Raw genomic sequence first — 13,945 nt, forward strand, 5'->3', positions numbered from 1 at the left:
CATATTTAATGTTGGTGTCTGGTAGAATTGACCAGAACCAGAGTGTAACGTCAAAGCTACCGTAAATCTTCTAATAGTAACCCACACTCTAATAGTAACCCCCCTTCTAATAGTAACCCCCCCCCCCCCCACCCCTTCTAATAGTAACTCACCTTAGTCAATCTATAATAACCTACTCTAATAGTAACCCATGGGGGTTATTTTGAAAATAAGGAGATAACGCATGTTGATCTCGGGAGTGGAGGAGGATCGAGTGTTTTGAGTTTATAAAATAAAATTATAGTTCAACCAAATTTGTTCATTCGTACTGTTTTATTATTTTGCTATGAGTTGCTGACCGGAAAAGTTGGGGGTGGGTTACTATTTTCAGGTGCCTTATTTAAGATTAGTAATACTAACCCACTACTCTAAAAGTAACCCACTACTCTAATAGTAACCCACTACTCTAATAGTAACCCACTACTCTAAAAGTTAAAAAACAATAATAATAACCGAGGGTTACAATTAGAAGATTTACGGTATGTAATTTTAATCCAGCACTTAAATCAGTAATGTGACGGAGTTTATTTCTAACTTGAACTAAGTCGGAGACTGAACGACATGACTAAATGTGCAATCATGCATCCAGCTGAATTTTTGTGAATAAATTATTAAAACTATCCCGTTTTAATTTTGTTTTGTTTATTGTATGTTCTTTTAAGCAATAATTAACCTCGTTCCCCACTTGAGTGTCTGGTTTTCAAGCTTATTTACATACTATTCGTTTAACGTACCTGCATTGTTGCTTCTGTGTAGTCGGTTGTAGTACCATCAACAACAAGGTGCTTGATATACCATCTACTTCAGCATTAAACGGCATCTTCTTTAGGTAAGTGTACATTTAATAGAAAGACTTTAATAGAAATACTAACTTAGCCGATGCTATTATAACTATCGCCTTTTTATAGTTAGTTGTTGAACTGCATTTCAATCGGACAAACGATCCAACAACCATGGGCTGACCGGAGGGAAGCCATGTAGGTCTGGTAGTTTGTAGTATTCAATTCAATTTCTTTTATTTCAGAAATGTGAATTAATTAGTAAAACTGTTTATCCCGTTTTAATTTTTGTTTTTTTAAGTAAACAACTATGACTCAACCCAGCGGCGAACGTCAGTCTTGGAAAGGCAGGCTTGACTTCTTTCTTTCTGCCGTCGGATATACCATTGGGCTAGGAAATGTTTGGCGCTTTCCGTACCTTTGCTACATCAATGGAGGTGGTATGTATGTTAATTTATTTCTTTTTGTAGGCCTACTACCAAAAAATTGTCACACGGCAATTGATTCCCAGACCGCAAACTTCTGCAAAATTCCTGCAGGCAGTTTGCCGATGTGTATCAAACTATAGTCTACACTTTAGCAAACTTTTTGAAAACTTTTTTTTACTAAATTCGGAGTTTGCTCAAGTTATCGTATGCAATGCACGATGGGCCTAAACTGATTGACAATTATATATACATAATTGTATTTTATTTTAACAGGCGCCTTTCTAATTCCCTACCTTACCATGTTGCTGTTTTGTGGTTTGCCTTTACTTCAACTGGAATTTGCTTTTGGACAATTTGCCAGTTTAGGACCTATAACTGCATGGAAGAAAATTAGCCCCTTATTCAAAGGTATGCTAAATTATTATTTTTTTTTGGTTATTGTTACAAATAAGGACAGGATTCTCCTCCATTCTCCAGAAGGCTGTTGTAACAGACAGGGAAGAGTAAATTTAATGTTTGTACTTTTGTTGTAACGACTGTTGCGTCGCACTTTGTAATAATTGTCGACCATCGACTATTTTATTTCATTTTAGAAACAGATAGTGTACCGCAAACATAACTTTACTAGTGTAGACTTCTGCAAACTGGTTCAGTATTTTTTAACTAACAATCTTTTCTTGAAAATTTGCTAGATTCTTATCACTATAAAACAAAGTATATTTCTTTTTAACCATAGGAGTTGGATATGCGATTGTGTTCCCCTGTTTTCTGTCTTCTCTTTACTACAATCTTGTCGTTGCTTGGACCGTCTACTACATGTATGCGTCGTTGTCAAAGGAGCTTCCGTGGATCGGGTGTGATAATGAATGGAATACAGAACTGTGTGTATCATTTGGGGAAGTGTCGCATGCCAATGTCACCAACCAGACAGCTATGACGTCAATTACGACATTAGCGCCAAAAGTGTTCAGACCAAGCGAAGAATACTTCACGTATATATATTTATTTTATTTTATATATACGTATTTAACATAAAAATAAAATTTACTATTTAGAGTTGATGTCATAGACATAAAGTATCATGCAAGTCAGTTGACCAATCACAACTGACAATGCAATGATCCATCGCGTTGTGATTGGTCAAATTGCTTGCTGTGTGGTTACGTTGCAAATGGGAACCAATTTTAAGTACCGTATAGGGTTCTACATTGCTTGTCTCCATTTCTTGGAGTGTTCCACTGTAACACAAGTATACAAATACATACTTAATGCAAAATAAGTGTTCAATTAAGCTACATTTGAAAATCAACATTTCAGACGTAAGGTATTAGGCGCAAGTGACGGTCTTCACGAGATGGGTAGTGTTCGTCCTGGGCTGCTGTTATGTTACTTCATCTCTTGGGCTGTTGTCTACATCTGTATATCAAGGGGTATTCATTCATCAGGAAAAGTAAATGAAATAACACTTTAAACACGTCATCTAGTTTATTGTTTTTTTTTAAATTCTCATTTTAGGCAAATTGCCAAGGATAACCACAAGCGAATTCATTCACTATCCTTCCTAAAGGTGGCAATCCTATTCACAAGACAAACATATACACATGATGCTCTACATAAACAAAGACTTAATATTAAGTCTTTGGGAGTGGAGTTGTCTGTCTGTTAACATTCTGTTTTTACTTTCTTTTAAAGGTTGTATACTTTACTGCTACGTTTCCATTTGTTGTGTTATTTGCCCTGTTCGTCCGTGGAGTTACACTTCCTGGAGCGCTAGATGGAATTTTTTATTTCATCAAACCTGATTTTGAAAAACTTCTCAACTTATCGGTAAGAACAGTAATGTATATACAATCATTGTATTCGAACACTAAAATGCTTCTGACAACAAAAAACATCAAAATGTCATTTATCATTCTAAGCTATCTTCCTCCCGTCTTTATATTCTTCATGTACCTTATAGTTCGTTTCATTTATCTTTCATACCCTTAATCTGCTTATAATATTGTTTTTCTATCTACATGATGACAGGTATGGCGCGCCGCTGCAAATCAAGTTTTCTATTCTTACGGTGTTGCCTGGGGTGGAATGCTAACATTAGCAAGTTACAACGATTTTAATACAGACGTACTAAGGTATACTGTTTGGTATAATCATTCTATTTTCTTCAAGAATATAATTATTATGCCTACTATACTTATAATTGGTATTTATTTTGTTTTAAAGGAGTGGTATCAAGGTTGCTGTTACTGGTTGTACTACAAGTTTTTTTGCAGGTTTTGCAATTTTTTCTATTCTTGGGTTTATGGCTCACGATGCCGGCATGGAAGTAGGTGACGTGGTAGAATCTGGTAAGTCACCATTTTACAAGACAAGATGCAATTTAATTAACGCATTCTCGAAATGAATTTCATCTTGATACTTGACCACCGATTCTAAAATAACAGTAACGTAAACATTAGACCTGGGAAACGTTATTTCCACAGACGTGCTTACTAGCCGATTTGTCCAGTACCATGGTAAAGTTCTGTTATACAATGTCACATACCTATCACATGTTACGCCTTTATAAAATAACACACAGTGATACATACCGGTATTTGCGGTACTGTATTGTACCAGGGAATGGTGAAATATATTTCACTCTTCCCTGGTATTACATAATTTACCTATAGGCTTATGATACAATATTTTTCAAATGGTAAAAATAGCGTCATTAGGCCTACTTAGTTTGGTTGATAATAAAATATTTATCTTATTTTGTCTAGGACCTGGACTAGCGTTCATTGCTTACCCTGAGGCTGTCGCAATGATGCCACTTCCTCAACTCTGGTCATTTCTATTTTTCTTTATGCTTTTTATTTTGGGTCTCGACACGCAGGTAAGATAAAACAGTATTACATTTCAATTTAACTTCGTCACTTAAAAATAACATTTAATACGATACATCTCTGTCTGTGGGCGATAGTATTTAAAAGTTATAACCAATTAAAATATCTCAATGGCTGCAAGAGCTGTGATTGGTCGACGTAAAAATTCATAAATAAAACCATTTTAATGTTTAGAAATTAAAATTATATCTGTTCTTAGTTTGTAGGAATCGAGTCCATAGTCACAGCAGTCGTTGATGAGGCTGGCTTGACGAAATACAAACACAAAATCACATTTATATATTGCATACTTGCATTTCTTCTAGGAATTCCATTTGTTATGGAGGTAATGTTTATTTATTATTAATTTTTTAAATAATAGGAATGTGACCAATGAGTACAAATGAAGAGAGTGTACCGAATATTGTTGATGTTTTGGAATATAGTTAATGAATTAACACCACTAGTCGCTAATTATGCTTGTACTCACTTGGACCTAACGCAAGGATGATGTAACCACATAACAAGTTATTTGACCAATCACGGCGCGATGGACTACCCAAACTGTCGCTTGTGATTGGTCAACTCACTTGGTTGTGCCTACGTCGTTGCTTCCAAGTGGGAGCCAAGCACTAGGACGCAACGCAAGTACGGCACAAGCGAGTTGACCAATGGGAAGCAAAAGTTAGAATAATTCATCGCTTGTGATTGGTCAACAAATTACTTGCGTTGCGTCCTAGTCGTAATCACAATTTAGTGAGTAGGCCTGTGACTTTGTAATAATTGCCTCAGTCTTTCCAAAACATGTATACATTCATCTCCTTTTTTCACCAGGGCGGCGTATATCTAATGACTCTACTTGATTGGTATTCGTCCGGCGTCACTCCACTATTTATCGGTGTTTTTGAATCTTATGTAATCTGCTGGGTTTACGGTAAGTAATCACTTGATCTCGGTTTCCTAGGACGCAGCGCAATGACGTAAGCGCCACGAAAGCGAGAGTTTGAATATTCCATTGCCTTGTGATTGGTCAAATTACTTGTGTCACGCTTACGTTCTTGTGAGTTGACCAATCACAAGCGAAAAGGTAGAAACTTCGCTGAAGCGAAAAATTCGTCACAGGAAGGGATTGGAAAGATGGAAACATGGAATACGCATGCGTATAAGTGGAAAACCGGCATTAACCGCGCTTCCTTATTTTGTATGTTTTTAGGTATCGATCGTTTTGTAAAAGATATTGAGTCTATGGTTGGTTACATGCCATGGAGACCACTACAGTTCTGCTGGAAATTCATAACTCCTAATATAACTTTGGTATTTATCGATTATTTTTAAAAAATTATTTAGTAGGCCTATTATTTTAGATTACAAAAAAAACGCAAATGTAATGATTTTCTTCCGTTTTAATTGGAATGAGGAAAAGAATGAAAAAAAAAATGTGTGACATAAAAAAAATACATTGATGTCAGTCTCCACATATTTTAGGATACATAATTTCATTCATTTCGTTGATAAAATAATGTTGAAATGTGACGTCATGAACTAAAAAAAGTTTCAAACTTTGATATTACAAAAATGGGTTTGTTTTTCGAGCTATTCGATAGTTTAAACTTAGGTACATACAGTTAAAAGTTAACGGCCTAATAATAATCCATTCTATATTATTCAAATTCATTCTTTCCAGTTGATATTAGTTCTGAGTTTTGTATTCTACTCGCCTGCCGTTTATGGCGACTATAAGTTTCCACTATGGTCTGAAGTGTTTGGATGGTTTACAGGCATTGCACCCGTATTTGTCATTCTAGCATTCTGCGTGTACGTTACATCTGAACAGAGAGGGGTTAATGTCTGGGAGGTATGATATCTATTTATTTCATCAATCATAAATTAGTGAATAATAATAATAATAATAATAATAATATTTATTCGGCAAAAGTTCATAAAGTACATTTTACAATTCATCTTGCCAGGAGCAAGTAATAGGCATGAGCCCAAACAGAAAACTGCTCTTACTCCATCAAACTGCTCTTACTCCGGGAAGTGTCACTCTTCCCGGGTGAAGCAAATATAATATTATGGTATCGAAGTCACTCTCGAGCTAAAACAATATAGTTAATTAAGTATGGGTTTCTTTCTTTTATTTTTCAGCGTATTATCATGGCGTCCAGACCTGCAGACGACTGGGGTCCAGCGAAAGATGGCGACCGTGTATTTGCTGGTTATTCACCCCTAGATTCACTATTTATACAAGACGTTTCAATAGTCCATAGAAAGGAATATATAGCTGTATTCGAGGATACAAAACTTTAATGATTATGTATCAATTATTAATATTAATATAGGCCTATTATTATTGGGAACACGACAGTTGTTGTATAGTATAGTAAAATATAAAATATATGTAGTATACTTTAGAATTTGTATCATTTCCATAGATAGGCATATGCTATAACTCAATCTATAGGCCTATATAAGCTTTATTTCATTATTATGTGCATAAGTTCAGTAAAATAAATGGATACGGCTCATTCAAATGTTTTACGCCATAGATCGAATGTGCTGTAACGAATAAATATCTGCGGGTATGTTCAAAATTAGTATATGCAATGACAACTTATTTCTCATTATATATCTTTGGTTTCTTTCGGCGTATTATTGGAGAGGGTGTGTCATTAGAAGAGGGAGAGGGACGAGCGCAAAAACATAGTTCCTGAAAACAAGGCAATATAGTTTGGCTGAAAACAACGTCTCTTGCTAGTGACTATTAATGAAGAGAACACTAGATAATATTTAGAAACACGCCCTGGTAAATTTAAATACATTTTACAACGTACCATACTCATAATATACGTTGTTTCTTTTCATTTGAAAACGCGTTTATTACTTGACATTTACGTCAACTATTTGACGTTTACGTTTTACTTTGACGTCACAACATTAAAGTCCATGTGACATAAGTAACCAATGGGGCTACGGGGTAGCCAAACAATCTGAGTCGTCGGTTCATTATCAGTTATTCATTCACTCAATGATTTTTAAAATAACAACATACGTTTAGCTTACGGTGAGTTTCCTTCGTATTATTTAAATAGGATTATGCTTTATCACGTATTTGTACTATGCGGCAAATGTGCAATATAAAAAGAACGTTTAGGATAATGTTAAGGGTTTTAAAAATGCCTAATGGTTAACAATCACGAAGAAATAAATTGATAGTGACGTCATGGAAAAAACCGATTCCATGACGTTACCAGGTGATTGAATACCGATCATTTTACCGTATGACGTGATTTTGTTATATTTGTTATCACATCAAACCAAATTATTTTTAGGCCAATCTAGAAAACATGGCAAAAGATGCTGAACGGCAATCCTGGACGGGGAGGTTTGACTTTTTCTTATCAGCTCTTGGTTTTTTCATTGGCCTAGGAAATGTGTGGAGATTTCCTTACCTCTGTTACATCAATGGAGGAGGTGAGTGGTATTATTTTCTTCAAAAATATTATAATCGGAAAAAAAAGTAGTTAAAGTTATTGTTTTTCTGTTGTTTCATTGCATATTTATGATGTTTATTTCTAAATTTCCTTTTGTCAATGTTGTACCGTTTATTATTTTGTGACCAATCATAACGCATGATTGTATGTATATTTAGGAGCTTTCCTGATACCCTACATCACCGTGGTGATCTTTACTGGCTTCCCATTGGTCCAGATGGAACTTTCTCTCGGACAATTCACAAGTCTTGGAATTATATCTGCCTGGAAGATAAGCCCGCTTTTTAAAGGTAAATTTTATTCTGAAAACGCAGCGTTTATCAAGTATAATCTGCAGGAAGGGCCAAGAGATTCAATGGGGCTTAATAGAGGTTCTTGTATGTGTATTTAGTGAATGAAGAAACGTGGCGTTATCCACAAATACACAGTCGTGAAGTTCGTATAAGACGATCAAACTTTAATATGCAATATATACCGTAATTTATAAACGTCATGATGAGTGTATACGGTATTATTTTAAACTCTTACATTCTTTTGCAGGAATAGGTTATGCAGTAACCCTTATTTGCTTTTTTTGTTCCATCTACTATATTCTTATAATAACCTGGACAATCTACTACATGTACTGGTCAATGTCAAAAACCCTTCCCTGGATTGGATGTGAAAATGAGTGGAATACGAACCTCTGCAGACGATCTGGAAGCAGCCAAAACATCTCCAATGTGACGTCACATTTAACTACAATAGGTTCGACATTGGCGCCAAAAGTTATCAGTCCAAGTGAAGAATTTTTCGAGTATGCCTTTGAAAAATTATTTTTATTTTTAGTAAATTCAAATTTAGATTTTAGGACTCCGGAAACAAACAAAACTAAATAAACTGGTATTTTATCTTAGTTGTATACTTTGATTTGATGATCTTTCTCGGTCAGTAAAACTTGTGTTTGTTAGCAACATTGTCATTTTTGTTTGCAGAAACAAGGTTTTGAGAATAAGCGACGGACTCCACCAAATTGGTAGCGTAAATTTAGAACTGCTGCTGTGCCTGGCTATTGCGTGGGTTCTTGTTTATCTTTGCATTATACGTGGTGTTAATTCATCTGGAAAAGTAAGTATACGTCGAGGAGGCGAATGATATTTATCTTAAAATGTATAGCTTACATTAAAGAATCGATATTCCAGAATTGACAACATCGCGAGATTCACATGTTATAATTTGAATAAGCATTGTGTTTTTATTTCTAAAGGTTGTTTATTTTACTGCCACGTTTCCGTTTGTCTTGCTTACCATTCTATTTGTGCGCGGTGTCACCCTTCCTGGTGCTATCGATGGAATCATGTACTTTATCAAACCAAACTTTTCTAAACTTCTTGATTTAACGGTAAGTATACACCAGCTAACTATACTACTTAGCTACAAAATGCACAAAACTTCTTGGTTTAACGGTAAGTAGACAATAGACCAGCTAACTATACTACTTAGCTACAAAATGCACAAAACTTCTTGATTTAACGGTAAGTAGTCAATGCAGCAGCTAACTATACTAGTTAGCTATAAAATATACAAAACTTCTTGATTTAACGGTGAGTAGTCAATACACCAGCTAACTATACTACTTAGCTACAAAATGCACAAAACTTCTTGATTTAACGGTAGGTAGTCAATACACCAGCTAACTATACTACTTAGCTACAAAATGCACAAAACTTATTGATTTAACGGTAAGTAGTCAATACAGCAGCTAGCTATACTACTTAGCTACAAAATGCACACAACTTCTTGATTTAACGTTAAGTAGTCAATACAGCAGCTAACTATACTACTTAGCTACAAAATGCACAAAACTTCTTGATTTAACGGTAAGTAGTCAATACACCAGCTAACTATACTAGTTAGCTACAAAATGCACAAAACTTCTTGATTTAACGGTAAGTATTCAATACACCAGCTAACTATACTACTTAGCTACAACATTTACACAATTTTCTGCTCACAATATACTATTTTTCAGGTATGGCGCGCCGCTGCTAATCAAGTGTTCTATTCTTTTGCTGCGGCATGGGGTGGAATGCTAACACTAGCGAGCTACAACGACTTTAACAAAGATTTTATGAAGTTAGTACCTTTTATTTTCAATGTTAATTTTGATCGAATTAAGCGTAACAGTTATAATGAATAAATCGGTACGACATCCCCTTTCCTGTTTAGACGCAACAAAAAAACGCAACCACAACGCAACTAATTTGACCAATCACGACGCGATGCAATATCCGAGTTGTCACTTGTGCACAATGAGTTGTGCGTACGTCATTGCGTTGAGTCTAAGTGGAAACCAACTTGGTACAAGTACAGTATAATTGCATGTTGTCTTTTTCAGGACTGGTGTATGCATTGTAGCCTGCGGGTGCTTCACTAGTCTTTTCTCGGGGTTTGTAATATTTTCCGTTCTTGGTTTTATGGCACAGGACGCGGGAATGGAGGTCGGCGAAGTTGTGTCGTCTGGTAAGTCATGTTTTCACATACAGCTACTGTAAAGGAGCCAATTTCATTTTACAATACTATTAATACTGGGATAGAATTGTTTATTTGTTTTTCCGTTTATGCGTTATCTCTGTATGAGACAAGCACCATTATTTCCACTTGTTTGTGGACGAAATATGTGTAGTAAAGTAATTACCGATATTGTTTTTAAGGACCTGGTCTAGCATTTATCGTTTATCCGGAAGCTTTTGCTTTAATGCCGTTTCCACAAGTTTGGGCTTTTCTATTTTTCTTTATGCTGTTTATTCTCGGTCTTGATAGCCAGGTAAGTCATTGTATTAACTCAAACTGACACCAACTTTCACCTAATTAATCTAATAAAAAAGACACTGTCTGCAACCAACAAGTTTACCAGAATTTCACCAATACGGCAGCAACAATTATAATCAATACACTTAGGTAATTGACGTTTTCTTATTCTTATATTTTTTACTTTTACTTTTCAGTTTGTGACGTTTGAGACCTTTATCACGGCGATAGTTGACGAAGTGGATTATCACTATCCAGGTTTCATCAAACACAAAAACAAATTCACCTTTTTTTCTTGTTTAACGGGGTTCATTCTAGGAATACCATTTGTCACTGATGTAAATATAAAAGTCTATATTAAGCCATGTCTACACTATCAAACTCATATGGTGATATCACTACCATATTTGGGCATATCGCTACCATATTTGTGCACATCACACTTTTTTTCGTCAAACTAGTTTGATAGTGTAGACATAGCTTTTTACTAGTGTAACTTTATTTTATCCAATGTTATCCAGTCGTAGGCTGATTATAGTTTAATGTGATTGCAGTATGATAGTGATACACAACACCACTTATATCACAATTGGAAATAAGTAAAATGAATAAAAGAAGATATTAATGAACAACATGATAGTTGAGACACATGTGTAGATAATTATGTAGGCAATCAATCAATCAATCAGATTTATATAGCGCCAGTATCCATAATAATGTTCAAAGGCGCTTGACAAAGTTAAGCAGGAAATGCCTCTGTGTAAAAATGGGTTTTTAGTCGTGTTTTGAAAGTGTTGATGTTTTCAGATGTCTTTATGTCGATTGGCAGTTTATTCCACAAAATGGGTGCTGCACAGGAAAATGCACGATTGCTATATGTCTGAAGTTTCCATTTAGGAACAGGCCACCTGTTATCCATTTGTTTTCACTTCCATTTGTTATGTATTTTTGTATATGTCTGTATGCAGTTAAATAAATGAAGTAAAATCATTTTTGTGTTGATACATTATATAGGGTGGAGTGTACCTAATGACCCTGTTTGACTGGTACTCAGCCGGTGTTACACCGATGTTTCTTGGTGTCTTCGAATGTTATGTTATCGGTTATGTTTATGGTAAGAGTTTACTGATGACGTATTCATTATTCTACTGCAGTTACTGCAGTATACATACTTTTAACTCGTATCATCATACACTTTGTTTATTGATGTACTTGTCTCTGCCTACATTGAACAATAATATCATATAATTTTTTGAATAAAATCATAAAATATTGCAGTGAAAACCTAACAACTGCAATATTTGACATGATTTCTTTCGAGACTAAATAAGTTTATTTGTGTATTTTCTCTTGAATACTGTTGATAATTAATTAATTGTTTCTATTAGTTTTATTTTGTTTGTTGTTTTGTTGTTTTATATTGTATTATTTTGTATGAACAAAAGGAGAAACTATTGTTTTGATTGATATCACCGTTTTGACATCGTTTTTGTAGGTATAAACAATTTTTCAAAGGATGTTGCTTGTATGGTTGGATACAAACCATCATTGTTCTTACGGATTTGTTGGAAGTTCATTACACCAACGTTTACAATGGTAATCTATTTCCCCCCGATTATTTTGAGTATTCTAGTTTTAGTCAGTATTATCACCTACACAAATATTTTTTTTTATCTTTCAATGTCATAATTTTACCTTCTAGGCCTACATTTTTTTTCTTCGTAATATTCTGTCTTTGTATCCTCTTTAATGTTATTTAGATTGATAACACATATATCATACTTATATTAATACTATCAACATTACTACAATAATGTTGATACATTCAGATAATAGGAAATGTTTTTTCGACGACTTTGAACGTAAAAACTAATTAGAGGAGATGACACATGCGTAGGTCGTGAGCCCTAGATAGTCGCAATTCGAAGCTTCCTAACGACTAATTTATTTGATACCGTAATGCAGCAGAATGCAGTGTACGTCCTAGTATAAAAACTAACCTGATATGTAAATTCGGCGGAACTAGTGAATTACAACAATGCAATTCTTTATTTTTTTTCCCTTTCCTTTCCAGGTTATTCTGATAATGAGTTTTGTGTTCTACGCGCCAGCCGTTTATGGTGACTATACATTCCCTCTATGGGCCGAGGTTTTAGGTTGGTTTTTAGCGTTGGTGTCGGTCGCTCTCATACCCATTGTTGGTCTAATCATTGCTTCAAAGCAAAAGGGAAACAGTTTGTGTGAGGTAAGTTTATTTTGACGATTTACATATAATAGGCCTACATCTTACACAAGTAAATATATTGTTTCCACTTGGAAGCAACGCAATGACGTCGGCGTGAGTAAGTGAGTTAACCAATCACAAGCGACGGTGATACATCACGTCATCATTGGTCAAATCACTTGCGGTACGCTTTCCAAGTAAGAACCAAGGTGTAAAATACACAGGGTATTTGGTTCAAATCCTCAAGCAGGACACTACTAAGATCGAAAAAAAAAATAATATTGCACCTTAATTCATGTTCTTACTGTAAATCTATCTCTAATATTCTTTTATTTTGATTTTGTCAGCGTATCCTGATGGCTTCGAGACCTGCTTATGATTGGGGACCGGCGAAGGATGAAGATCGCATACGGGCTGGCTATCGTCCTTTTGATTCCAAGTATTTTACCGAGCTTACAACTACTATTAAAGACCTCCGCTATTTGAACGAAAAAACGGACGATTCAGCGGTTTAAGGGCATCAAACGTAGGCCTAAATAATCTGTAATAATAATAATAATAAGTATTTCAATATTAACATATAATAATTGTTTAATTCTACAAACGAATAATTGATTTAGGCCTAGACCTATTATGCTAAAGAAATATAATGCTTTATTAATTTTTTTCTTGATATGTTCCATCGTCGCCTTTTGTTTCTCTAAAGCATTTATTTTATGTCGAAATTGTGCAAATTCTTTTCGAAAAATGGCCAAATATTGAGTGTTTAAATATTATTTTAAAGTAGTATGCGCAGAATACATTATGTGCGTGTCAATTATGATAAAGTAACCAATTATTTCAAAAAATAAAAGGGCGAAAAATGGCCAAAATATCCATTTTTTTAAATTCAATAATTATGCGATAATATTGCCATATATGCGCATATATTGTGTTATCACCTTATAGAGCCATAGTAACTAGTTATGTCAAAATATGAAAGGGTCGAAATTTGGGCATTTTTTGAAAATTTCCCTGTACTATAGTACAGGGATTTTTTCGAAAAATGGCCAAAACATCCACTTTTTAAAATTCAAAAATTATGCGATAATATTGCCATATATGCGCATATATTGTGTTATCATCACCTTATAGAGCCATAGTAACTAGTTATGTCAAAAAATAAAAGGTTCGAAAATTGGGCATTTTTCGAAAAATTCCCTGTACTATAGTACAGGGATTTTTTTCAAAAAATGGCTAAAATATCTACTTTTTAAAATTCAATAATTATGCGATAATATTGCCATATATGCGCATATATTGTGTTGTCATCACCTTATAGAGC

At 34.6% G+C, this 13,945-nt stretch overlaps 1 protein-coding gene across 1 annotated transcript; it reads left to right on the top strand.

The window, feature by feature from the left end:
* The first annotated feature begins 732 nt into the window (after positions 1-732).
* On the top strand, positions 733-13,294 carry LOC144843514 (uncharacterized). The gene is made up of 27 exons (XM_078700301.1): positions 733-868; positions 1,120-1,258; positions 1,520-1,654; positions 1,983-2,238; positions 2,564-2,696; positions 2,939-3,073; positions 3,275-3,378; positions 3,470-3,594; positions 4,012-4,124; positions 4,334-4,459; positions 4,948-5,047; positions 5,327-5,427; positions 5,798-5,968; positions 6,262-6,414; positions 7,446-7,587; positions 7,766-7,897; positions 8,148-8,403; positions 8,582-8,714; positions 8,854-8,988; positions 9,619-9,722; positions 9,985-10,109; positions 10,301-10,413; positions 10,595-10,735; positions 11,412-11,511; positions 11,893-11,993; positions 12,472-12,642; positions 12,969-13,294. Exons 2-27 carry the CDS (start codon positions 1,129-1,131, stop codon positions 13,134-13,136), a joined length of 3,603 nt encoding a protein of 1,200 aa, XP_078556427.1. The 5' UTR covers positions 733-868; positions 1,120-1,128; the 3' UTR covers positions 13,137-13,294.
* The last annotated feature ends 651 nt before the right edge of the window (positions 13,295-13,945 follow it).

This window comes from Antedon bifida, chromosome 5 (assembly GCF_963402885.1).
Source record: "Antedon bifida chromosome 5, ecAntBifi1.1, whole genome shotgun sequence".
Classification (NCBI taxonomy): domain Eukaryota; kingdom Metazoa; phylum Echinodermata; class Crinoidea; order Comatulida; family Antedonidae; genus Antedon; species Antedon bifida.

Coding starts and splice junctions, on each gene's coding strand:
- LOC144843514 (XM_078700301.1), top strand. CDS start 1,129: ATGACTCAACCCAGCGGCGAACGTCAGTCTTGGAAAGGCAGGCTTGAC. Junction 5,428..5,797: donor TAACTCCTAATATAACTTTG/GTATTTATCGAT, acceptor CATTCTTTCCAG/TTGATATTAGTTCTGAGTTT. Junction 8,715..8,853: donor GTGTTAATTCATCTGGAAAA/GTAAGTATACGT, acceptor TTATTTCTAAAG/GTTGTTTATTTTACTGCCAC.